General features: G+C 42.6%; 1 protein-coding gene across 2 annotated transcripts; it reads right to left on the reverse strand.

Annotated features, from left to right (window-relative positions):
- Positions 1 to 332: 332 nt before the first annotated feature.
- LOC115571732 (double C2-like domain-containing protein alpha) lies at positions 333 to 27,930 on the reverse strand. Of its 2 annotated transcripts, none has more exons than XM_030401291.1 (11): positions 27,617 to 27,930; positions 22,501 to 22,850; positions 21,288 to 21,367; positions 20,207 to 20,281; positions 19,816 to 19,925; positions 16,197 to 16,323; positions 13,801 to 13,860; positions 7,331 to 7,530; positions 5,032 to 5,113; positions 4,631 to 4,727; positions 333 to 2,141 (listed from the first exon to the last, which is right to left on the reverse strand). In XM_030401291.1, the coding sequence occupies exons 1-11, from the start codon at positions 27,646 to 27,648 to the stop codon at positions 2,005 to 2,007; spliced, it is 1,350 nt and encodes a 449-aa protein (XP_030257151.1). In that variant the 5' UTR covers positions 27,649 to 27,930; the 3' UTR covers positions 333 to 2,004. The 2 variants fall into 2 exon arrangements, with proteins under 2 accessions (XP_030257151.1, XP_030257152.1); XM_030401292.1 differs by lacking the exon at positions 27,617 to 27,930 and adding an exon at positions 26,638 to 27,339.

Here is a 27,930-nt window from a genome sequence, read left to right on the forward strand (position 1 = left end):
CTCATTAGTGAAATTCAGACACCAAAAACATATTAAGCGACTGTCCTCTCAGCCTTGTGATTCAAGCCACTAATTTCCCTAAAAGCACATTTACAATAATCAATTTTGTTCAGTTACACCACTCTGAATGAACCCAGAGGGAAATTACTGTAGCAACACAGGATATTCCTGGAAAAATCCCTGAAAAAAAAAAAATCCCATTAAGGGAAATCACAGGAAAATGGGTATTCCTGGAAAAATCCCAGAGGAATAATCCCTGAAAACTACCCAGAAGAATGTAATATTACAGGTGAAGATCAACTGTTCTTCAGGGAATTTCGCTTGAGCCATTGTACAGAACAATCAATGAACAAATGCTTTATTCGTGATGAATTAATAAAGCAGGAGATAAGTATGTCAGTGCTATAAATTCAGTGGCCTTCGTGGGAAGATTTCTGTGAGAATTCCTGGAATCATGGTACATTCATACATACAGTGAATAATCCCCAGAGGAATGGAAAACTTCCAAACTCGCACTGATGTCAGACAGGAGGCTGCAGCTGCGGACCCTGGAGGACAGGGGGCAGTGTTGGCTTTATTGGATTTGCCACTGAGCCGCACGTAAACAGAAGAGATTCAGAGAGGCCACTTTTGGAACCACACAGCAAACATGACAGTAATTCAGGGCTGCACGCGATCGATCGATATGAATGTTTTATGAAAAACAAAAAAGAAGAAGAATAAACAATCATGCACACTTTCAATTCCGAAAAGACAAACATCCAAAGCAAGTGCAACACAATATATATTTACATATGAACACCACTGGTATTTTTCAGCATGCCACTTTTACCACACCTGCAGCTTGGTTAAAGCAATCCATAGTAAAGCAGCAGCCACGGAGGCTTATCAGACAACACTGTGCTTCTATACACCATTCATGTTTGTAATTTAGATATTCAACAAATGGCTGATATCGTGTGACCAACGCACAGCTCTCCGCAAAATAATCTAGATAATTTACATCTCTGTTCTCGTCCGTTCAGATAAGACAGAATGAGGTTCATCAACGTGTCACCAACAAGAAACTGACACAGTGATATTAGAGCTGGCACATTAAACAACTGTGAACAACATAAAAAAAACAAAACAAAAACAAAAAAACTGTTACCCTCAGATTAATAAAAAACAAACAAACAAACTAAAAAAACCGTCTCCAGTTAATCAGAGCAACACGCCTCAGGAGAATTGGGGAACAACACAATGATGAATCCCGCAGGAGAACCCGGCACGTTATTTGTCTTTTAGTTTGCTCCATCAACACCAAAACATGCAAAGTAACTGACATGAACCATCAACATGGAAGAACCAATTATCTGCAGGCAATCCAATCCAAATCAGATCAATACCTACAAAAAAAAACGTCGGACAGTGTTAAGACCACTTGGAAATCTTTTTTTTCGGAAGCATTAGGCAAATCATTATTGCGAGGGGAGAGGTATGTGCGCTGCGAGACAGGAGTTTTCAATGTCAGCTGTTAATGAACACAACAGGCCGAGTGTGATGAGAGCACATAAACCTGACATGAGGGACGACCGGCGGAATAATTCAGCTTTCTCCCTCATTAGATTTTCTTTAGCACGATTTCAATCTTTCTGTTTTGATTGAGCTCTGACCAGTTTGAAGCAGTGCAGAGGCGCATTTAGATTGACGTTAAACCCACAAAAGGGACACGTGTCCCTATGAATATGATTATGAAAATTCTCCCACTGGTGGCGACGCTCTTCCCAGATTTGCATTTGCATCGGGTCTATTTGGATCCCAGGATTAGAGTATTGATCTCTGAATGTGACCCCCTTTGGGTGTGTTGTATGTGGATGATGGTCTCATTTATGACACAAAGCAAGTAGGATATGAGTCCTTCACAGTCATGCAGAAAATCCTCAGAGCATGCGATGGAGCTTCTCTCATCCCGAGTCGTCAGGTCAGTCTCTGCGGTGTCTGTTACAGTGGATGAGGATCAGTTCATTCCTGCAGCGTGGATCCAGGCAGCTCGTTGGTCAGCGTGTGCCAGCGCTCCACCTTCTTGCCCTTGTTCTTCAGACAGTCTATCCAGTGCTGCAGAGAGTCTCCCTGCGAGTGACACCCTAAGGACACACCCCCTTACCAGTGCACAAAGAAGAACAGATGTTACTTTTGAAGCCTTTTTTGTCTCTAGAAAATCTTCTTCATTGTGTTTTGGGGTTGTTTAGTCATCTTATTTCATTAAAATCTCTTGTGAATGAAATCCAGGGCTGACACCTTTTCCTACCATACATAGAGAGGAAACTTTTGATTGACTGGAGGTGGAGAGGATGGTGGTGGAGTTACAGCTACACTAGAAGACAGTGCCAAGCCACTGACTGCAGTGCGAGACTGCATTTCAACATTTGTAAGTGTGGCGACCACTGGATATTTTGTGCTGTGTTTGTTGTGTCCAAAACTGGCATTTTAAGCCAAAACATTATCTTATTCTCACCCTAACCAAGAGTTGTTTTGCCAAAAACTAACCAAAACATCAGCACAATGTTGTCACATCATAAAAAAGAAAATGTAACATAAATGAATGTGAATTTCTAACATAAAAAGAAATGTTTAAGCTTCAACATAGTTGTGGTTTGCAGAAAAAGACATTATCAGTATTTATTCTTGCGATAGGTTTAGTCCAGATATACAATAAATGACGCTGCAGCTGCTCGTGACTTTTTATTTATTCATAACAAACCAGAAGGGTTATTTTTTTAGGATCTCCACACTGATATTTGTTTAAAGGTTTACAATTATACAGACCGTAATAAAGACAGATACTGATTAAGAGTCAGCTATGTTAACAACTGACTGAAGGGGAAACGGAAATGTCAGTGTGAGTTTTGACGCTTTGAACCAGGGCAACACATTACCTGTCAGGAACACAGAGCTGAACATGTTATTTCCAACTAATAACAAAAGCAAAAATTGACTTTTTTGTTTTTACATCTGAGTTAATGTAACTGTAACAGTGTCTAATGAAACACAGGTAGTCTTCTGACCATCGGACAGAGCTGAACAGTGATGAAATAAATGTAAATGAATAATTTTGAATGTCTGCATTTCATTAAAAATCAGGTTACTCCTCACAACCCAATCACCAGAATAAATGTTGGTGACATACATTTCTACAAACCACAAGTATGTGAATACTTTTCATTTCTTTAGATTCTGTTTTCAATGTTATGCTATGATGACGCTTTGCTCATTCTCTGGTTAGGTTTAGGCACAAAAACACTTGGTAAGGATTTGGAAGAGATCATGTTTTGGCTTAAAATACCAGTTTTTGTAACTAAAAACACAGCTCGAGATGTCCTAATGGTGTTTTAAAAAACACTGTGCTCAAACATAGCTAGAAAGGTCCAGACTTCCTGTCAAAATATCAGTTTTTTCATGGCCACAAACACGGCTGAAAATTGTCCCGAGGTCTCCTGAAAAGTATCCAGTGGTTTCACACTTAGAAATGTTGAAACACAATCACCACCTGTGGTCACTGACTTTGCAACCTTCTCTTCAACATGATTTAATACGCTTTGTAGAAATGTCAGTATTGTGTGAAACCTACGACATGTACAAATGGTTTGAAGAAAAGTTCATCCTTACACTCCTTAACACTCCTTTATCCTGGGGATGGGGCTCATATTCTTGTTTTGACTGACTGATCATGTTCATGGATATTTCCTTTTACCCTCATTGGCTAGTGGATCACAGCTAAGGAACTATTACTCACTTTCAATCTAAAAACTTAGCCGAGCCTGGAGATTTTGTGTATTTTTCTACTTGTCAACAAATCCCACGAAAAAGACCAAAGGACCAATTCATCTTATTGACAAGCATTATCTGTGTAACCAAGGCCGGATATTCCCCTGTGGAACAGAGCTCCATTGTTGTCAAAAAAACAATGAAAAACACATCAGTGAGCCACGCTGTTGGACTGGGTGACAAGTTCCGTCACCGCCACGAACATGAGCATTGTAATTTATTTTGAGTTGATCCCACATACAGCGTCATGGTACTAGAAATACTCACTAGAGTACAAAATGTAGAAATTGGTCCCCAACTCATTGTGTTATCACTTCCTGTTTGATTCAAGTTTGATAAAAAACCTATGGTACCCAGCTGTCTCAGGTAAACTGCAGAGCCCTTGAAGAGATTTATCTCTTCAGAATTTGTTAAAAAATAAAAGATAAAGGAAAAACACCAGACTTGACCTTTTCAGACTGTAAGGAACAGAAACTCTTGACGTTTAAAGGTCCATGGAAAAAAAAAGTAAAAAGAAAAAGACATTTAAATAGAGGAACAGGAGCAAACGTAATAACTTACTCCCACTCATGGAGCAAGTGTAGTGAAAAGCCAGAATGTCACTGAGACCCTTTTGGCAACCAGTTCTCGCAAATTACACACAGCGCTGCACTCGGATCAAGGCAGTTAATAGAGAACATCTTGAAATATCTTTGGTAACATCTGCCATGGGTACAACATTATTAGACTGCTAATGAACTAGCCAGCGAGCTAATCAGTAATCCCGAGAAGCACTAGCAGGAAAATGATTGGCTGCCAGCGTGTTTGTGTGGCGTCCACTCACCGATGAAGTCGTTAGACTTTCCCAGGTCGTAGTCCCACACTGTGACCTCCAGCGTCTTGGTGGCCAACTCTGAGAAGGTGATTTCGTAGAAGAACTCCTGGGGGGAAAACGAAGAGGATGAGGCTCAAGTGGATGAGAGCAGAAAGGTCAGAGGATCACGCCTTACACACAAGTTGCTCCTCCTCTGTAAACCTTGAAAATACACACTAATAAGGCAGCACATGATAATATTTGAACAGTAATTGGAAGTCTTGCAAGATGATTGCAGAAACTTTGCATGCAGTGTGGTGTCTCTGGAGGAGGACACTTTAAGTCTAAATGAGCTGTCTCTTTACATTCAGTCACTGTAAATGTGCTTCCTGCTCCCACAGTTATGCACGTACACAAACATGGATGTCTACCTCATTAAACTCCGGGTTGAGAGTCTTTTTTATGACGGCTGTTTTGTGCTTGGACTTCTTATGAACATCTGGCTTGAGGTACCTGAGACAGAGGAATGTGATACAATCATGTACGCTCATTCACATAGAAAATCATCATGTTCCTCCATCATGTTTGTTCTTTCTTTCTTTCTTTCTTTGTTCTTTCTTTCTTTCTTTCTTTCTTTCTTTCATTCTCTCTTTCTTTCTTTCTGTCTTTCTTTCTTTCAGTCATTCTGTTGAGTCTTTTTCTGTCACATCACATCTGTTGTATTTCATTCTTAAAAATTATTTACTGAAAGGATAAGTTAACTCATAAACTAAACTCAGTCATGATTCACTCACCCCCATGTCAATGGAAATTGGCAGTGTTCTACTAAACACCTGAAGAGGATGAGGACTTGTTTTAAAACTTTCAAAAAACAGGACATAAGGAAGTAAAAAGGACATAAAAAAAGGCTCCATACAGCTCATCAGGCATGATCCAAGCCTGTGGCAGCCCCAAGATCCCAAATTGATTTAAAAATACATTATTTACACCCGTTCTTAGGTGGAAATCTTAATTGTAGCCCCATCTGAAGTGGGTGGTCAGGTTTGACCACCTGTCAATGGTTTAAATGACGTCTTTTCAATCAATTTGGGATCTCTGAGCCTCCACAGACTTAGATCATGCTGGACAAGCTGTATGAAACCATTTTATGTTTGGTTGTTTGTTATGTTTTAAACAAGTCCTCACCTACTGCAGTTGTTTAGCTTAGCTTGTTTAGTTGTTTAACGCTGCAACACTATTTTGGTGTGAAGCTCCAGAAATGTTCTGTGAAGGTGAGTAAATCATGACTACATTTGAATTTTTTGGTGAACTTATCCTTTAAAGGAGCAACTTGCCTTTTGGGAAATGTGCTTAAATGCTGTCTTGCCAAGAGTCATGCCTGATAACAGAAGGAAAACACCGCCTAACCACCTGTTTCCCCCTGAATTCAGCCTGTATGCTAAGCTAAGCTAACCAGCTGCTGGCTGTAGCTCCATATTTACTGCACAGATATGACAGCGGTATCCATCTTCTTGTTTAACTCTCGGCTGAACACTGAATAAACGTACATAGCACTTCTCAAAACGTACAACTGTCCCCTCGAAGGCTTAATGTTTTATGTGAAACTAATCATGTATGAGCGTGAACTGATCAGTCATTCCTCCACCAACACAGCACAGATTGAAAAAAGCTCAGCATCCCTACGCGGGCTGTCATTAAATTCTTAGGATATTTTTAAGCCAGCTGGAAGGAGCGTGGCGAAATCTCTATTCACATTTGCTTTCCACCCACCACCCACAGCTCGGAGAGAGCGTATGTTCCCACACGCTCTCAGACACAACAAAGCATCTGGGAAAAAGCTCCAGCCAAAGGGCGAAGATGCACTCACGCATCCGAAATGACACAAGGTGCGTGATGTATTCCTGCGGATTGTGACGGGGTTGTGTGCGTACGTTCAGTGGGTGTGAAAAAGAACATCTGAGTTTAAGGCATGACGGGAAACGGAGAAGGGGAGTTTGTGTGTGTGTGTGTGTGTGTGTGTGAATGTGTGTACGTGACGGGAGGTTGGTTAGTGGTTTACTCATTCCACAAACAACCTCACAGGCAGAGGCAGCGCTCAGGAGAGCATGCAGGGAAGGAGAGGAGGGGATTTTAAGGCTCATTTGTCCAGCTTCTGTCAGGGTGCATCATTCAACCCAGGCACCTTCCTGCCCTCCCATGTACACACACACACACACACACACAGACAAACACACAGTGAAATACAATGTGAAACACACAGGAACGCCCATAATTTGTATAGTACGCCGATAACATTAGATCATGTCACTGCCTTTCAGTCCATTTTGACAGCTGTCAATACACACACACACATACACACACACACACACACACACACTGTTATCATTATCTAGATTAATGGGTGATAGATTTCACAATGGCTTCCGCTACGTGAAAACTGCCCTCATTTGTCACCATTACCTTATGCAGGGTTAACTAACTCCATCTATCACGCGTGAGTGTGATTCATGGGGTCAATATAAGCCAAAGGCCAGTTAAGACCAAACACAGGTGTTGCAGCGAGGAGGGAGATGGATGAGTCATGTGGAAATTGTTCTGTCGTAAAAATACCAATCCGTCAGTCTAACTGGTGTTTGATTATTTTAAAGGTGTCCGTTGATTGAGGGCAACAAATATTTGTTTCTTGTTAAAGTTGCTTCATTATCACAAGTTGTTTAGCCACTTCCTTACGTTTTAACGTAGGGGTCTGAGTAGCCGTTGACATCCATTGCTGCCAGGTGGGCGCAGCGTTTGACGCCCACACACAACCCGCCGCGAGCCCTCTCCTTGGCCTCGCCCTTCACGTCGCCATCACCAGCCGGGGGGAGGTACTGCAGGCAGAGCAGCAAGCGGCCCCTCTCCTCAAGACTCCTCTGCTGCTCGGTCTCCCACTGAGGGGAAGAGGGGACATAACAGGTCAGGAAAAAGGTGTGTGAGATACATTCTTAGACTGACAGAATCGTTAGAGATTTGTTAGTGACTTCAAACTGCTGTAAGTGTTTGGGGGGATGGGGGGGTCACTGATTGCATAAAGAAGGAAGTAAGCAAAAACGATGACAACGCTTACAGCAGCTTTAAAGCTGTGGTTGGTGAGTCATTCTTTAAGCATTTCTCATTATATTTGTAGTAAATCCTTTAACATACCGTGCCCTCATTGCGCATGACTGGAGCCTTCAACAAGATTAGGTGGAGAAATATTGCTAAAGCTATTAGCAAGCTAGTCCCACAAGAATGGCAGAGAGAGTGCAGCCAGAATTTCCCAATGCTAACACATTAACTTGACAACCGTGCGAACAATAGCCATATTTGTTGTTAGCGGTCATTATGATAAAGTTAGGTGTTTTCTTAAATGTGATTGAGATGTGAGGTGAAGCTAGTTAGCAAAGGGCTTGTTGATCCTCGGCTAACCCCGTTAGCACAAAGCACACACCTACAGCAGTTATCGCACTGGGTAGCATTTGCGGACTGAGGTACTTTCACAGCGGCTGTTTTGCTTGTGTTTAGATGACTGTGGCATTCAACAGAGTTATTTATTCATGTATTTATTGGACTAAGAAAGTTGAGAGAACCTGTGTTCTGTGTTGACTAGCTGCTAACACATCTCCCCTGCTGGCTGGTGAGAGCTGCGGGTCAGTCGGTGTCAGTGTAGTTAGGCATTGCGTGTTCGTTCGCTTTCATTTTTCATTTTTCAGTTGAATACTTTTTAAATTCAGCTTGTGCTCACTGGTTTCTACAATCATTCCAACCTCTGCTTTACTGATCAGTGGTAGAATGAGGTTTCATTCACTGATGATGATGATGCATCAGAGGCTATGACCTGCTGATGAACAATATTCAAGTTTTTCTCCCAAGCTACCCTTATAAACATTTTTTGTGTGTGTACTGTGTGTACAAGGGGTCACTCAGACTATGAACCAAACTTTTTATCACCAAACTTTGCTTTTTAGTAAGTTTGTTTGGTTTTATGGCCCAAAACTTTACTGTTTTTGTTCACTCTCACCGCTCTCATTAGTGCTGTTCCCAGGCACATCAGGGAGCTGTTTTCAGTGTGCAAAAACAACAAAATCGCTCTCATAACGCTGCCACTGTACACTTCCTGCTCAGAACCAATCAACAGACAAAGCTAGAAAGTACATGGTGAACACAGTGGAGCACTTGGCGGCTAAAAAGCCAGATATCTCTCCCCACAGTTGGTCAAGAGCCAAATAGTATAAACAGAGGAGTGGATATTGGGCTTGTTGACTGAAACTTCAAACGAATGCTAATGCTGCTTTCTGTCTGTTCGATGTGTAAACAAGCGACAGCTGCTTGCGTACACGCTCGCCATATCAACTTAATAAAGAGATCATATGTCATAGTTGTGTATACTGAGGCCACAAAAAATCAATTGATGCAGGTTAAAAGCCGCAGTGGAAATAACAGAGATCACCGTGTCTTTAATACACAATCACTGAACCCATCTGTTACTGCCAAGTTGGAGACCTAAAACCAAACCGAGACTTGAGTTTATATATTTTTTCATCCATTAATGACCTACCAACACCTCATATTTCACACAACTGGCTCAGTCAGAAAGATTTTATTCTAGAGTAATTAAATTCTAGAGTCCAACTCTGTAGAACTGCGCAACAAAAAGGTCCACATTCAACCTGAAACCTGGCACTTCAGGCTCAATTCAATCTCCAGTTTTTACCCCTAGCCCTCGTTTACGAGTGCTCCCTTGCCCGTCAGAACACATCGACAAGAGGTAGAGGTGAAAATCTCCACATAAGAAATGGGACAACCCTTCAAGACTGTTACATGTCATCAGTAGACGTTGGTGACGTTAATGTAAACCAACGCTACCAAACATTTCCAATATGCCGTCTTCAGCTGCAGGGATTTCTCACGATACTATCTGATGAAAATAGAAAGGCACGTCGCTCCCAATTCGTTCACAACCTCTCTCTATCAATCAAGTCAACAAATAATAAAGAACACTGTCATGGGCCTTGGTTTTGGTTCCGTTATTTTCCTCGTTTATTTTGAAGATTCTATCCTTGTGTCATATTTTACTTCCTGTCTTTGTGTTTTCACGCCTTTTCCCCTTCCACTTTCTTCATGAGTTGTTCCAGATGAACTATGAATCAGCCGCTAATTGGCACAAACTAGTGAGGACTCATTAAATATCATATCATAAATGACTCTTTTTGTGTACCTTTAAGTGAAGTGAAACTTAAAACTGAGTAGTTGTCAAGTGAAACATGTAAAAAATACTTGGATGTAAATATTAATGTATATGTGGTGTGAATTTGATGATTGAAATATGTTTGTAGAATCCTGCTACCTTATTGTTAAGTGTTACCATGATTGTTTTATGCATTATATAAAGAAAAGCACTGTGATTCATTAAAAAAAACAGAGTTCCTAACCATCCGTTTAAAGTGTACCTCTGAAAAAACCTCCATTTTGAGGGCCATGTAGCCCTAACACCTCACCTGAGCCCTCTATCCCAACAACAATCGGGACACTCTACTCGTGAACGTGGAAAACGTGTTAATTGTAAGAACTTTCTTTTTTTAACAGTTCTATGGTTTTGCTCTAAAAATGTACTTTCTGTCCTTCGCAGTGATGTCGCTCGTCTCTCTTCTGTCTCTCCTAAGCAGACACACCTAGAGAGCTCAGTGACTTTCATGTAACATTTGAGCTCATCTGCCGCAGCTCAGAGACAAAACCCAGCGATCACTGTCGTTGCAATAAACAGGAGTGCAGATGGTCCGATGGCAAAGACCTGTCTCGGACAAACCTTACAGTCATATTAATGCGCTTTGTCGCTCGTGGCTCGAGTGTTTCCCATGGACAACATCAAACTGTTACCAAAGCATTTGACAACAAGCGGAACAACAGAGTAGATTCAAAGTGACAGATGAAAGAAAGCGAGGAAGCAGCTACAGAGGGTGAAGAAGGGGAAGACGATGTTCTCACAGGACCGTGACTCACCCTCATGGCCGACAGCACCGATACATGTATGTTATTTATAGGGAAGACGCACGTCTGCTATTTTCAGGACTTTCATCACTGCAGGTGCGACTTTTTGGCAGCCTGGTTGTGTTTGATGTTTCACCCCAGAAAATGGAAAAGGCTCGTGGTTTTTATTGCCTTACACTCCTCAACAGTATTTTTTCACTAAATGTCTCTCCTCTCCTTTAAATCTCTCCATCTCTCATTAAATCTTATCTTCAGGCATGAGGTGGACACAGCCAGGACGATCAATATGCCACACGCCCCACACTCCTCCGTGCTCCTCCCTTCCCTTTCTCTGATTGTCTCAACAGCTTGTTCCCTTTTTTTTTTTCTTTTTCCTGACTCTCCCTTCCTTCCGTTTTCCTCTCCTCTCCTTGTCTGTGTTTTTCTTTGGGAATCATCATTACTGCCAACAGGCCGTTCGCCATCTGCCGTGACTGAGTGGGAGACCAAAACTCACAATTAGTGGGGATAATTTGCAACCAGGTATCTGGTAATGAAACAGCTCAGACCTTCACAGATCGATAGAGAGCAACTCATTAGGGAGGTGGAAATAAACAGGCATCAATGTGGAGCCCAGCCACACACGGTGACAGACGAATGGGAAGGAGATTAATTTGTGGGTGGGTTTGCAAAGGCTAGAGAACTGGCAAGACGGATCAGCAGACACATTAAATAGCCTTGACTGTGGTAAGAAAATACAGAGGCAGCTGTTTTACTGAAGTTATCTTAATTGAGTAAAAGGAATGTCGGCCTTAAGTTTTGACTCCTCCATTAATTGTGTCCAAAACAACAGAGACATTAATAATCTGTAACAGCCATGAGAAAGGAGTGTTAGTTAAAGGACCAGTCCACTGTATATGGTACAACTCCTTCACTCCTTCACAACTACCTTCCATAATTCTGTAACTTGGGAGAGAATAAATATATCACCATTTCTCATTATTCTTACAAATTAAAGATCGAATTCATGATAAAACAGCCTTGCTCAATTCAATCCCTTGGGCTATAGTGGCTAATGCAAACACAATTCCCCAAAAAACATATGTCAATCACACATAAATCTATAAAAGTTATAAATAAATGAAAAAATAACTAAAGCAAGAAAAACACAAATGGTAAAAAAAGACATATGGAAATACAATACGAAAGGGTCGGGTCATGGCCAGTTTAGCCGTTAAGCTCGGCAGTAACATCACATGAAGGCATAAAAACAACTATATGTTAGGGTTGGTTGATTAATCCATTTGTCCTAGAAAAAAAAATCAACTGGCAACCACTTCCCCAATCGATAGAGGGAGCATTCAGCCTTCAAGCAAAATAACAGGCATTCCCTCACTAAATGAAGCTAATGTTTGCAAAGATACATTGATACCGCTGTAAAAGACAGAATCACTGTGACGGTGTTATGCTACGCTGGCAAACTTGTTTATTTCTCTTGTCATTTTGAGCCATAACTGTAACGTTCAAAGACACTGGTCCGACCCATCTGGTATCTCTGCTGTGTTTTTTCAAACATATTTGCATTTACATCTACATTTAGGGCATTTAGCAGACGCTTTTGTCCAAAGCGATTTACACATGTACATTAATTTATAGCACCATCAACGGCAACATCTCACCACTAGCTGGACTCACTGCTAGTTTTGCGTAAAAGCAAGCTGTCATGTTCTTTATTCTGTGGCCCAACAAGTAGGTCTCTGTCCTAATGTTAGTGAAAGTATTGTTATGTATAAGATATTAAAGCATCAAACATGCATTTTAGAAGAATACACGTTCAAGTAACATGAATAAAGACAATTAAATTGCATGTAGGCTAGTGCTCGAGGCAGGAGTTTTCTATTGTTATTGTGAACAGCCATTACTCAACTTTATGACTCATCTCTGCTCGTCTTACTATTACACATCTATCTTTTAGCCACGGTCGTCGGGTAATGTAGAGTCGTAGGGAATCCGTATTAATTCCAATATCTCTAAATCTATGTATTACTTACATAGAAGCAGAAACACAAGTGTGTCCCCTGTGCACATTTACACATGAGGCACAGCCATTTAACCTCATTGATTATTTAAATCTGCCGGCGGGTCGACAGCATCGATCAGGATCTAATGTTAATTAATGTTCTGTGCTCCTACACATCCCAAAGGACGTAAACAGTCCAGGTTCATACAGTAAACCTGTTTTGTGAAGCCGCCGTCCACCTGATAAATCCTGAGCTCCATCATAGCTGTCTAACAGTTGATTTCTGTTTCCTCTGGAGAGTTTCCTCTGTCCTGACTAGTTTATAACCACAGCTTTTAGTTGCTGCTTAAATGCGGCAGGAAATTTGACATTACTGTGCACATGGTAGCTTCCCTTATTAAAATATATAATTAAACCATTAAAATATATCATTCTACTTTCCTAAAAACCCTGAGGAGCTGTTTCTATGCTCCTCCCCCGTTGACTTTGAATGGTTATTGTTCACGCTTTGTTTCATAAATGTAAGTGAGTAGCTTTGTTTGTGATGACAGCTTCATTATAAGCATATTAATGGTGTCCTCAGTGGTTGTAGTATGATCACTGGTCAAATATTGGGCTTCAACATCCTCAGCCTCACCCGCTGCTCATGTTTTTAGCTTTGTCCTTTAATCCTCATTTTTGGCCCCAGTGGCTCCTTTAATTTTAGATATTTGCATGTATTTCCCCTTCTTCCAGACAGTCATTAGCAGCCAACGTTTAATTTATTTCCACATGATACAAAAATCTAACTTGATTACCCAGTTTGACCACAGATTGATTTGAAATGTCCTGTGATTAATTACCTTCGCAGCGATATATCAATGTTGGCTTAATGGATTACATGACTCAAGCTGGCCTGCTAATTGATTGCCATGTCTAATGGAAGCTGATAGATATCTGGGACAGAGGAAAACAAGCACTCTGATGGTTTAAATATTGTTTGCCATAATGTTTAGTATACACAAAGCGTGTGCTTTAAAACCATTAAGATGTGATTGCAATGCAAATGTTTTATTCAAATGTTGGATTTAAACAGTAAAACGTTTCTGCTCTGATGAATCTTAAATTAAGAACAGGTTGAATGATGGACTGTGAGGACAGACGGACAGACAGATTCAGGGTCGTGTTGACCAAAACAGAGGAGTCATGTGATCACCTCTCTCAGGTAGCAGGAGATTCCTCTCAGGGCTGTGCTCATCGCTGTTGGTGAAGGCAGCTGGAGACGGAGGAAAAAAAGGAGAAAGAGATAAAAAGAAATAAGTGAACGTGACTCAGAGAAGCTGAAGAAGTAGGTTAGAGGAGCAAAGGGCGTACAGAAAGAGATGGACGTATTGAGTTGAAGCCGAAACCACTTTGAAAAATGACAAGCCTGTCACAGCATCGGGTTCGCAGGATGACAGAGGGGCTTTAGTGTTTGATCGCAGAGTGGCCACCGGCCCCAGAGGGCCAATCTAATACCAACAGCCCTTTCCAACTCATGAAGAACAAAAACTCAGCTCCCCGCCACCTGTTTTCACACACACATGCCCCCCACTCTCCAACACTTTTATTTTTTATTTCATGTGTTTATCATCTCTCTCACACTCGCTCTATGTCTACTGACGCCCCCTCCCCTCCTCTCCCTTTACTCTCCCAGTCTCCATGTACCCTTCTCCCATGTGTGACCCAGATGACATTTAGCCGGCAATAAAAGCTATTTGTGGGCTATAAGAATGGATGTGACACTCTCTGTTTACCTAGTACTTCTTCTCAGGCAAGAATCATCTCAAACATGTCAGAAGGCCAATGTTATTGGCAAAAGAATATGTGAACACGTCTGTCCCCTGAGCCGTTTTGGTCTGAGGCTATTCACTGCTCTACTTCCACTGAAGGGAAATCTTTATGCTGCACATTATTCAATGATATTTCATTCAGCAGTGTACTTTTAACTTTGTGGCAACTGTTCATGTTTTTCCAGTTTGCTGTGGAGGATCTTGAATAGCCGACACTGAGCCCTGACCTCAGCCCTCTCTAACAATTTCTAGATAAAGTTGAACGCCAAGCACAAGCCAAGCCTTATCATTAAACAGCAGTGGCAGACCTCTATAGGGCCTGTGGCTGAACATGAACAAATCCCTGCAGCCAGGCTGTGAAATCTTGTAGAAAGTCTTCCTAGAAGAGGGGAGGCTGGTGCAGCAGCAGATTAATGTCCTTGGTTTGGGGGTTAGGGGGGTTTAAATGAAATGTTCAGCAACCACATGTGATGTTATGATGGACTGTCCACATGTTTGTGGCCGTATGATGTAACAGCACTGGCTCTTTATAAAGAATCTATATACTGTAACTAATTACTTGTAGTTAGAATGTCTAATAAATTCCTCTGACTGTTTTGGTTGTATAAACCCTGAAACCTAAATTATACTTTCCCAATCCGTGGGTCCACTAGGGTCTGTATGAAATACATTGTGTCATGTAAATGTGCACAGCAAGGCTCTGTGTGGACATCATTCAACAGGGACGAAAATGGAACGAAAACATATAACATTTTTATGGCCGTAATTACCGAAATTATTATCACCAAGTAGAAAAGATAAATACAGTTGTCCTTAATAATAGCTGATCTATAAGGCAATGGGTCATTAATCGATTGTTAATAAAGCCATTACTGACAAAACGATGTCAAGTCAGAAAGTGCCGTCAAATTATTCCTTAGCATTTTTAATGTTTGTCTTTAGTTACGATTTATGATAATTACATTTCATTTCTTAAAGTACTTTCATCTTTAGTGTGATCGTCATCTTTTAGCGATAAAGTATAATGTTCGGGGTGCCATGGCAGCTCAGTTGGTAGAGAGTGGACTCCATGTACAGAGGCTGTGTCCTGTGGCCCCTCAGCTGCATGTCATCTCTCATCTTGTTCCCTGTCATCTCTCTAAGCTCTCCTCTCTAATAAAGCCATTAAAAGGCCCCCAAAAATAATCAAAAAATATATTTTTGACTATAAAATGCCTGTAACAGTAAATATAGTATCTGTCTTATACTCACATTTGAGAGATATTTGCTTTAAATGTTTATGATTGTGTTCATACGTAACAAAAGACCTGCCTTTGTATTTTGCTGTTTTCTCTCAAATATCAGTAACAACGTTCGTCATAGTCTTTTATTTTTGTCATTTGTTCAGCTCTTTCACTAATGATGCTGCAGTGCTGGTACAGGCACGCTGGTGTTTCATATTTTATGAGACCCAGGTGTGTTGTCATCATTGGAGTGGATTGATCCTGTCTACTGAATATCGACATTTTAATGCCTCTCTGTTGGTGCGTAAACGATTTCGTGCCTTTCCTCTTCACCTCGTTCTCCCCTCCCCGTCTTTTTCCTCTCCGTGTCTTTTTTTTTTTTCTTCTCAACTTTAAAAGATGAGATTGTGAGTCAGACGGGAAGCCTTAATATATTCAATATGACTGTGCCCTCCAGTCATTTATCTCTCTCACACACACTCATTTTCCTCTCTCCATCCTTTTAGTCTTTCTTTTCCTATGTTCCCCCTTATATTATTTGTTCTGCCCCTTCTCACAGGAGGTGGGTGCTCCAGACAGATGTTGAAGTGTTTGGTCTGGTCCGGTTTCACACGGCGCAGGGCCACCCGCGACTCCCCGATGAACTCATTATGTGTCAGCTTGTCTTCGTCGCACACGGACACCCTGGGAGCGGGAGAAAGTGAGGGGGAACAAACGAGGGAAAAAAGCGAGAGGGGAAACACTGAATTAGAATAATGAGGCTGGGAAAAAGAGGTAGAACATTTTAAGCAGAAAGATGCAAAGAGGTGTTCAAACAAACCCTACATATTATGACTCATTCAATTACTCCTAATGTTGTGACAACATCATAATTATGGAAGGAAGATGCTGTAATAAACCTGACTTGAATTAACGAGAACACAGTGAGATAAACCGCCTGTGTGTGAATCCAGCATCTGTGTGTGCATATTGTACAAGTAATTAGCATTTTTCCCTCCCGGGGGAATTCAGATAGTGTGAAGTGCATTATGCAAGGTTAAGCCGATCCATATTTATGGGTCTGGCAAACTTTTAGTCTGACTGTAACGTCAGCAGCAAAAATGCACAAGTGGGTGGGAGCAGCAGAGGAGTGGAGGAGACAGGGAGGGAGAAGGCATATGTGAAATCAGAAGCCACCGAGCGAGGAATGGAGTGACGTGGGTGAGAGGGAGAGATAAAAAATGTGAGAATTTATTTAAATCTCTGTGTGTGAGGAGTCATTTACGAATGCAAATGTCCACGTTCCTATAGGCAGCTGTGAAAAAAAGAGCACGCTACGAGCTATATGAAATCCAGTGGGGTCGCCTTTTTTCTGTGACTTATGTTAATGCAAATGAAAGGAACTCTGTCAGAGGTCCAAGCGCGAACATGCCGCCCCTTGGCCTGCTGTTTTATTCAACCTCTAACTAAATTCATAAACACAGGAAACGAAATGTCGCAGCCGCCCGCTGCCTTTCAGTTTCCAGTAATAAAGCACGATATTGCAGAAAGGTAGAAGGTGCGAGGGGCCAGTTGCCCGGGGACAGCAGATATGTGTTGGCATGCCCCCTCAGAGGTAATTTCTAGTCTAGCAGCTTATTATCCAAAAGGAGACTTGAACCCTTCAGAATAATAAAAAAAAAGCAGCAGGGATAGGAAATGAAAATGGAAGTAAGACAAAGAAATGACTGGGATGGGAGGCAAAAAAAAAGAGCACAGGAGAATAATGAGAGAGATCAGTCGGAGCTGAGAGGTGAAATATGGTGCGACACATGGATGAGTAAAGGACGGCTGAAAGGGCTCGAGGATGGAGTGGTGAGCGAGTGTACAATAGGTCAGAGAGTCAAGCGTGAAGCATGTAGTCATTATAATGGGAGGCGGACGCGAGGCTGAGGTAACACAGTATGTGGTAACAGACACGTCTTACAGCACCACGACAGTTCGCTCTTCCCAGCGCGCCAGAAAGTCTTCATGATGTCCGTACAGCAGCGTGGCAAATCTAATCGCAGGCTGTCGCCAACTTAAATGTCCATGTCAGACATGTAAAAATGTTCGCTGATGATGTCTGCAGCTCTCCTTTTAAAGGGTTGTTGGGCAACAGCAGGGGGAGCAAATTAAAACTATCAGAGAACAAGAGAAAATGTAGCCCCGCCATGATTTTGATCACACTGTTGACTGAATATGTCAATTTTTGACCGTCGCGTATTGAACACTGAGTTAGTAAGACAACGTTTTTACATACCACTATTACATATGATTATATAAGCTTTTTTTTTTTTTAAATTGATGATAATTTGTTTTTCTTGCGGAAAAGTCTACATTTTTACTTATAATGTCACCTAATCAATAGTATTTCTATAACTATCATTCATAGCTTTTAATCCTTTCCTTCACTTTTCTTTTCTTAGCAGGATTTAACTTCCACCGGCTCTGTTCCTTAGCATCTAAAAGCTAATTCGTCAACAGCCTACAGACGGGTGTGAACTAAGGCAACAAAGAAGGTCTTGAATTCTTGTCAATAACAATATAAATACGCAATTGTAGCTTATGTGTTGTATTTTTCTAAAACTGTACTGATCCGTCAGAGAACACGCTGCTCTCTGTTCCCTGTGGCTGCTGGTTTTGAAGCTTGTTGCTATCTTGTGGAGTTCTTGTCAAACACAAAGCTGCTGAAAGAAACAAACTTCCCTTCTCTGGGATGGATTTCATTCTTAATTACCAGCCCCTGGCGATGTTTCTACATTGTGTGTGATGTGTGTGTGTGTCGTCATGGCAAAATGTGCCCTGTGGACACCCATTGTCGTCAGAACTACCACAGGAGCAGTTTTGAGTACTTTTTCTAGATGTCTGACTGTGGACGGATCTTTGTCGGTGTCACTTTGTTGGTATTTAAGAATCCTGGCACATGAGCGCGACCGTCGGCCGTCCGCTGCTGTCAGGGCTGCATCCGTAAGCATCCGTGGCTCTCGTTTTTTGTGGTATGTCCTGCGCTAGTCAGCCAATGTCGCCTTTTTTTCAGCTGACTGAGCTATCATCACTCTGATTGGCTCTTCAGCTACGTAGTGCAAGGGGGAAAAAAGCACGAGAAAGCCAAATGAGCCTGCCTCTTAAAGTAGACACAATTTCACCCATTTTTCACCCACGACTAATACAGACTACCTGCTGGTATGGAGAGTGATTTCCTCTCACGCAGTCTGCGGTTGGCTGTAGTCTTTGCGGTGTGTTTAAGTGCAGATCTTTAGCTGAGACACACAGACTCCTTTATGTCAGTTTGGTGTGTCTGGTCCCTCAGATCGATAAAAATTTTACCTGCTACCTACCAACATTGGACTTCTGATGGTGGTCTGCGCAAAGAAAAACACACTACAAGACAGCATAATCGACTAAAAATGTGAGCACATCTACAGAGACGCTTCTGAAATGTATTGTTAGGTTTCAGTTCTATGGTTACATTAGAGATTTACGTGGATGTAAAAGAAGTGATTAAAGTCAGCCTCTAAATAAAATCACTTTGTACACTAACAACATCAACATGTTTTCATGTGTCTGTGCTTTAAACGTCCTGTCGCGAAAACGCCTCCACTGAATTGACACGGAGTCGGAGGCCGGTTGTAGGTCCAGTCTCTCTAATTTCCCTCGAGAAATCAACCCGTCAATCCTATTTAAATCCCGAGCCCACGTGTGCTGTGGCAAAGTTTTAGTCACAGGCAGAGACAATTCGCAGCTTTTGCCACCTCTGGAGGGGGTCAATGAAATTAAAACACCCCGCGGTGCGTAGTCTGACCTCAATCTGTCACTGCATCTTGAGCAGGGAGAGAAAGGCGGGGAGAAGGAAAGACAAAGAGAGAGGGATGGCTTAGAAGGAGTGAGGGGAGATCTTCTCTGATCCTAGTCGACGGGAGAGATGTGAGGACAGGGGAGGAGAGAAGGTGAGGTGACGAGGGAGGATCAGAGGATCAGTGGAGATGGATGGACAGAGGGAACACGGTGAAACAAAGACGGTGAAGGCCTGTAAACTGAGTGTAAAAGACTCTGTGATAGACGATAAGAAATCCTTTGAAAGCGACAGTCAGCCTTCTGGTGGGCAAGACAGAGCAGAGAGGCAGGAAGTGAAAGGCGACAGAAATAGAAAGAAAAGCCTCCGTGACAAACATTTACCGGAGCGTCTTGCGGTACATGTCCTCCTCTGTGATTCCACAGTAGGTGAGCGTCTCATTCCAAACAGGGTTCAGTGTGTTGCGAACAGTCTTCGTTTTCAATTTATTAGCCTGTGCATCAAAGCAGAGAGAAGGAGAACAATAATTTAACTCAAGCTTCTTTTTTTCTCTCGCAGCTGCACACAGCAAACAACCGCAACAGGAAAAAAACAGCTTCTTACTGGCTCTGAGGTCATTTTGTTTTAGTGCAGATTTACTGGTCCGCACTTGCACTTTCATAAGGGAACTCAAGATAATAGCGAGAATTAAATATACACTCAGAAGTCCAGGTTACTTAAGGGGTTTTGGAAAACAACAGGAGCGAAAAATACGTTCTTATAATAAAATCCAACCTTGCAGGCTCCTGGAAGCAGGTGCAGCTTTACGTAAGGATCAGCCAAACCGTTGAAATCCATCGGCTTCAGACCCTGATAGAGACGGAGAAAAAGGATGTAAGAGAGAGTGTAAAGCAGCCGGTGTAGATCAATGTCTAAGCTGCCAACACCTGTAATGAATTAGAGGTGAGGGGATTCATTTACAATTTGAATCTAAAGTACACTGGGCGGGAGGAAATGGGGGGGGGGGGTCCCTTAATTTGACAGATAGTTTCAGCTGAGCAGCCAAGCACATCGTGCAGAGGCCACACTGCACGGTGTGAAAACAATATAGACATTGAGGCTGAAAACTGAAGCAGAGGTGCTTCACACTATTAGGAAGATGTAATACATTTACATTTAGTCCGTGTAACTTCAGACCTTTAATTTCTCTTCCCTGTCAGTGAAATGTAATTAGTGAAAGGAAAAAGGTGCTCAGCTGTGTTTCAACTGTGAGGATTGTAGAATTGCAGTCCAGATATCGAGTGAGAAGCTCGATAGAAGTGATGCAACTCTTCATTTCAATGTTCGCACCATAATTCCCATTGTGCACTTCTTTCTGACCACTGAACAGGACGCTTTTGTTTTGAATAAGTGCGACAGTAGCCAGTTATTTAACTTTCAGCAGATATTTTCTATAATTGAAATTGTAAGGCAAAAAGAAATAAGGCAACTTACATGCTAACGTAAGCATGCCCACAGTGACAATGCTACTGGCTAATGGTACCATTTTGAAAACCAGCGCTTTCAAGACAATTCATGAAAAAGAAAAAAATGTCAACATCATAGAAAAAAATAATTACGTTTTATTATGAGTATCAGAGTATTTGTTGAGATAATTTGATCCGACTGGCCAACAGACAGTGCCATAGCTGGAGCCACAATGCTAGCACGGCTAAAAACAGAAGTTGATTTTTGATTTACAAGCTAACCTGCAGCTTTTTTGTGTCACTGGTTAAAACAAACACGTTTTACTAATACAAATGAAAATTCTAAATTGTTTTCAGTGGAACTGACTTTCTATCAATCGACTACAAGACAGATAACCTGTGTTATTTACCTTTGCTCTCAGGACTGTGCAGTGCAGGGAGCTGGTGGCTCTCTCATACAGTAGGTCAAACTCTAACGTCCCCAAGGAGGCTGGAAGACAGTGGATAGAAAAAATTATAATGTGACATGTACTTTGGCAACTGCTTTTTAGCTGGTGACTTTATTACTCTGTGTAGATTATGATGGCAGGAAGAAATACAAACATCGACTATCGGGGAAAAGCTGTTTGGACTTGGACAAGTTCGATGAGATAATTGAAGCCACTCTCATAGCTTAGCTGCACGCTGAGTTGAAACAGGGTGAAACAGCTCGTCTGGCTCTGTTATAAGGAAACAAAAAGCTATTTTGCTGTGTTCACAGTTTGGCTGTAGCTTCACATTCAAAGGATGGACATGAGAGTCATAAAAAAGTCATAATCCATCTCCCTGCAGGACAATAAATAACCATTATTTCCCCTTTTTACAGTTCTCCTGTTAAAAACCAAAAAAGGAAAATTCAGTCATTATCTACTCACCCCGATGCTGATGGAAACTCAGGTGAAGGTTCATAGTCCACAAAACCTTTATGGAGCTTCACAGCAAAACAGGGTTGCAGATTGGGAAATCTTTTAAAATGTCAGAAAGAAAATCCAATTCTCCAGATGCCCAGAGATCCCAAATTAATTTGAAAGGACCTCATTTATACCCTCAGGACTACTGGTTCAGCCACATCAGACAGAGTGCATGCTAACGTTTTTAGCTTAGCAGCTACAGTGAAGAATTGTAATAGAAAAGTGTTAATAGCGCTGCTTCTGTTGTTTCGGAGAATGCTGTGACGCTGCTTTGCTGTGAAGCTACAGAAATGTTTTTTGGACTTAAAACTTCCCCCAACTTTCTAACCACATGAGAGCGGGAAGATAATGACTGATTTTTTTTTTTATCTTTGGGTGAACTTACCCTTAAAGTATTAGTTTTACCGTTAGCTTATGCTAGCTAGCTGCGGATGGAAAAATCTGCTAGCGGTTGTCATTTTAGCCGACAAAGTCAACGGTCAACAAAGACCCATTTTTAAAAAAAAGAACTGTAAACTCCACGCATGCTTTTGTGTGATCACAGAAAGCTGGACGGGCGTAGCACCTTAGCAAAAACTTCCCCTTCTCCCAAATCCACATCTGTGTTGAGCTCATTTGAATTCTATCACGAGCAGCTTTAGTGAAACCGAGTCATTACTTTCAGGTGACTCACTGTTATCATCGCTGTCACAGCTGTCGATCTCGATGGAGGTGTCCATGCTGCTCATGGCCGACAGCGAGCCCCCTCCGCCCGCCGCCCCCGGTAGCAGCGGTGATAACAGGCTGCTGTTCCCTCCTCCGCCGGCGGCCCCTTCACCTTGACCCGCGCTGCTGGGGCTGAGCGTGGCGGGAGCTGCCACCTGATTGGGCGAGAGCGGCTCGGAGAAGGAGGAAGTGGGCGACAGGCGGGGGAAGTAGGCAGAGATTTGGCGGATTGGGCGGATGGGCCCCGGACATACGTCGATGGCCATGTGCTCCTGGATGGAGATGCCTAGACGCTTTCCTTTTCGCACAGTCATAGGGCTACAGGGGAAAGAATAGAATGACAAAGGAACAGTTAGAAGGTTTTCAGCAATATGACAATTCATGTTTGGGAGCGCATTCATCCGAAGCAAGAGCGAAGACTTTGATCCACAGAGCTGAGACGTTGTTTTCAATCTCACCTCTGCCTTCCCAAGCGAAACCAGGTGAGCTTAGTAAGATGATTGGTGACGAATAAGATCCATTCCTGTATCTGGCTTTCTCTGATATCTCATTTGCCGCATAGTCGAGAAGAAGAACTTGTGATAGGAAGCGTTTATCTCAATGTGCTCTCACAGTGAAACCTCCTTCAACATAATTAGAACTCTTAGAAAGAAAGACATTACTCATAAGATGACAAAATACAGCAGAGGGTGTGCACAAATTTGCATTTCAATTGAATACATCTGAATAAACTCAAGCCTATCAGAGAGGATGAGGGATAATAGACAATCGGGGTCTCCCCCAAACCCTAATAATCCTTGATGAAATCGCAGCATGTGTGAGCCGCCGAGCCACGAGTGTTATCTAAAGTGCTTAACAATCCTCCGTAGACAGACAGGTAATTATCAAGTCTTTACAGGCTGGAACGCTCTCCAGCGCTCTCCAGCTCAGACTGGGAGAAGTGTCTTGCCGATTATATAAAGTTGCTGGAAGACAGGGAACGGAGTTGACCACAAGGCTGATGTGTCTGCTCTCTTCCCGAAATAAAAACAAGGGGGGTGGATTACAAAAATCTCACAGCTTTTGTTTTCTAAAGACAGCAGGCCTTGAGGGGGCGTTCTGTCCTCAATACTGAGCAGATCCCCCCCTTCTGCTCGCTCTGCATTAATCGATTGAAACTGAGAAGTGGGTATTTGCACTGTGAATATTTGCACTTCCTCTGTGTTGTCTGTCCATTGAACGTCTGTGGAGTTTAGAAATATATATTTTTTTAAAAACGAGGAGAAGCTCTAAGCGGAAATTGAGCGTTGAATAAATAGTTGGAATTACAGCCGTCTTGACTTTATTCTGATGGCAGAACGGCCTTAAATTAATCCCCACAAACAGAAGCGCTTAAGTTGAACATCAAGAATAAGGTATGTGAATGATCTCAGACTGGCACCTGTATTAAAGGGGCAGTTCACCCCCAAATTAAAAAAATACATATTTCAGTTCTTACCTGTAGCGCTGTTTATCTATCTAGGCTGTTTTGTCTACCTTCCTTGGAATATAACGGAACTAGATGGCACTTGTGGTGCTCAAAATGCCTATACTTAGTTGTACCCCTGTCACGCTGGACAAAAGACACACCAACACCTGACTACTGTCTTCTGTGTGATAGAGGATAATCTACATTTACTGCGGCGTCAACTGACTCTTCAGTGCTCACAAGTATTCATCTTCCCTGGCTTCAACATGCTGTGATAAAAAAAAAAACAACAACCAGGTGAGCACGTTCAGCTTCTCCCCTCGTCAGGCACGATGATATGATGTGTGATGAATCTTGTTGATATTTCCCATCAGTCTCTGTTTAGGCAACGCTTGAACATCTATCAGTCACCTCTCAGGCTGAAGGACGGGATGAAAGATATGTAGAAACTGCTTCATAGCAGAGATGAGAAAAGGAGCAGGATGTCTCACTCCTCAGCTTCCTCTGTTTAGAGCTCCGGAAAAAAAATGTCTAATTCAGAACTGTATTGATTAAGACTTTTCAAAACAAGCTTTCAGTTATGAAAGTAGCTTGAGCTAATCTCTCATCAGTGAGTCAATGTAAGAAACTGCTCACGGCGAGGGCTCGAGATCATCGTGGGTCACCATGTCAGGATTTCTGTAAAGAGACGTAAGCCCCAATATGTTTGAGAGAAGGCAGGCACCTCTACAGTCAATATCTCTAAAACGATAAGAGGAAAAAAAAAAAAATTTATTTTTGATTTTGGGTGAACTGTCCTTTCGAGGAATAGTCCAACGTGAACCATTTGCTGTCTTGTTGAGAGTCAAATGAGCAGATTGATACTTCATGAATGTCTGACAGGTAATTACGGCCCACTAATTAAGAAAGTTAGCCGAGAATTACTCCAGAGTCGTCGCAAGACTTTTTGAGTGGATTAAACAAACGAGATGTAACGTGTTAATTAGAGAGATTTAGCCTATTGTTTCTCATTCCCGTTTTGTATGCTCAGTAAATATAACTGGCTGCTGGTTGTAGATGCATATAAACCGTACGGATCGCTCAAAATCAAACACGCTATTTCATGGATGCAGGTTTAAGTTGACGACTGTATAAAACTGTAATTATTCCTCTTTCTCCTCTTGTTTCTGTTTATGTGGTCAAAACCTGTAAACGAATTAACTCCGGGCCCTTCAGTCATCACGATAAAAGTCAGTGACCGATGACTCTCTGGCTCTGAAATTGTTGCCTCTGACTGTTGACCTTCAGCAGAATTACTGGAGGCAGTGAGGGTCATTTGTCATGTGTGGTCCAGGCTCTCTGCTGTGAGCACAACAGTGGGCGCTTCACACCGCAGCTCATCCAGCTTTTCCTTGGCTCCAGATGAAACGAACTTCTGCAAACACACAGCGGTGCGCGCCAACATGCAAAAACTTCCTCCACTCATTTGACTCAAAGGACTTTGACAGAGCGCTGGCTCTGGGTTGGAGCATGATGGGCATTGTGCCTTTTTGAAAATCAAGCGGCAGCTATTTGGGTACCACTGTGGCAAAATGAATGACTTCTTTAGCGCTGAACAACTGGTCAGAGTTCATCACGGCTCAATTAAGGAGCGCAGAGATAACCTCAGACTCCCGCACTTCAGGAAAAGACACAGTGACTCTTCTTCCTCCTCAAATGTGAGGTGGGGGAAGATAAACCAGTGTGTACCACAGCCGCCGTGCCTTAAATCACTTCAGTGGCAGAACAATAAAAAGGAAATAATCTGAAATTAAGTGGACGGCGAGACATTAAGGGAAAGGTGAAAACAAGTTAATGAAACTCCCTGTGATGATGAGGACTGGGGCCAGAATTGATTAAAAGATTAATTCACTTGAATGAGCAGATAATAACAATGGTTCCTGCGAATAATACATAATCCTTCAAAGGACACACGCACGCACGCACACACACACACACACACATGCACCAATCAATACATCCACGCAAGCAAGCCTGCAAACATACAGATACACTTCCGTCAGATCATTAATTCATCCCTCTGCAGCTGTTGCACGCTTGTGAGCGACTGTTTGTTGATATATAACGTGGGCAGTCAGTCGCCTCCCAGTCCTGGCAGATGTGGTCGTGAGCTAGAAGCACCAGCATCATCACCACCACCACCAACAGCAGCAGCAGCGGTGGTGGTTGTGGCGGAGGTGGTGGTAGTGGTGGTGGTGGTGGTGGTGGTACACGTACAGCCAAGGCCTGGTGGCTCGCAGCTCGCAGGGGGAAGCAGAAGCTCCCAGCGAGATCATGATTGATCGCTCTCATGCTGCCAGCTGGAATCTCTCTCTCATCTTCTCTTTTCATCATCATCTCAACGCTCGGAATTGTTGCTGATGCACCCTCGAAAATAACTAGGCGCGGATTTCACCTCACACTTGGCAGATTTTCACCCTCGTTCACATACATGACTCGTCTTTGCCTTGATGCACGTGGCTGAGCAACTTTACATAATTCCTGTGAGCCACAAGATAATGGCACAACTTGTCCACAGCAGCTACACACAGAAGCCCTGCGGCTCTTGCTTATGCAACCACATACAGCACAGTATATCCTACATGGCCCCTTTGCACATATATTTGTGAGGTTACATACGTTTCCAGCTGAGAGATGAGAGCATGAAGCTCCCACAAGCCGGCAGTCAGGAATATCTTTGTGCAACATGCGACTCCCTCCTCCTCCTCCTCCTCCTCCTCGTCTTTCAGCTCCTTCACTTTAAATTAGAGTCACATCACAGCACGGACGCCCTCTCCCACAATCCCCCTCCTCTACCTTCCCATCTCCACCTAAACAATCCACCGGCTCCCCTCTTTATCTCTGTGATTATCACTCCGTCAGTCTTTCCCAGGCACTGTGTTGCTCCACCTGTAAGTATGTGATGCTCTTGCTCTCTCTCTCTCCCTTCCCTTATCTCTTCCTTGACTGATTCTCTTCTTCTTCTTCTTCTTCTTCTTCTTCTTCTCTTGTGTCCTACATTCAATGGGCCCCTGCGGCGGGCACCGTTCACCTTTAAATAACAAGCTGCTGGCTGACAGGCAGATGGTATAGTACAGTGGTGCCCACTGTAGCTACTCATTAGAGCTTGACAGTCAGCACTGTCATTTATTGCCCACCACAGTGACAGCGAGCACTTGTCAATTAGAGTCAAGTTATTTTCAGGCGGCCAGGGACGAGTTAACTTCAGTGTCTGTAGCTGTGAGCTGTGCATGTGTGTGAAGGTGTGAAAGTAAAGTGAAAGAGCAGGTGAAGAGATCCAAGAACAGACTGACACATGTTGCACCTTCCAGCTGTGTGAGGATGGTGCAGAGTAAAAAATGTGGTCGTCTCGCGCTCCGGCTGCTGCTTCATTAGTTTTTGACACAAACACAAACACGCACACACACACGAAGCAAAGAGACAAAGAAAAGTGGGAGATGTGATGACAGGGCGAGGGGAGAAGGGAAAGGGAAGATGTTTTAAAAGAAGAAGTGATGTGAAACATAAAAGATGCATTTGTGCAGAGGAAAAACCAGTGACGAAATATCTGCATGTGTCTGCTTTTCAGGATAAAAGAAGAAATAAAATGCTGACTTACCTCGGTGATAGCACAAGTGTGAAACTCCTCATATAAAAAGGAGGGATTCCAGTGCGGAGAGGAGAGGGAGACTAACTAACAGGTGGCGGAGAGAGGAGCAGAAACTAGAGAGAGAGAGAGAGAGAGAGAGAGAGAGAGAGAGAGAGAGGAAGAGGGAGGGAGAGAGAGAGAGACAGAGAGAGAGAGAGACAGAGAGAGAGAGAGAGGGGTGGACAAAGTGAGCTCCACGCATATCATTAAAAATTAAATGCACCAATAGTTCAAGTTGAGATGAAAAAGCGAGGAGGAGATGAGATGAGAGGAGGAGGAGAGCA

The sequence above is a fragment of the Sparus aurata genome, chromosome 20 (assembly GCF_900880675.1).
Source record: "Sparus aurata chromosome 20, fSpaAur1.1, whole genome shotgun sequence".
Taxonomy (NCBI): Eukaryota; Metazoa; Chordata; class Actinopteri; order Spariformes; family Sparidae; genus Sparus; species Sparus aurata.

What these genes read in the sequence shown, in the direction of transcription:
- LOC115571732 (XM_030401291.1), bottom strand. Translation starts at nt 27,648, where the DNA reads ATGAGGAGTTTCACACTTGTGCTATCACCGAG. An exon ending in GCACAGTCCTGAGAGCAAAG is followed by an intron (nt 20,282 to 21,287) that starts GTAAATAACACA and finishes CGTCTCTATCAG; the next exon opens with GGTCTGAAGCCGATGGATTT. An exon ending in TCTCCTGCTACCTGAGAGAG is followed by an intron (nt 7,531 to 13,800) that starts GTGATCACATGA and finishes TCTTCCCCTCAG; the next exon opens with TGGGAGACCGAGCAGCAGAG.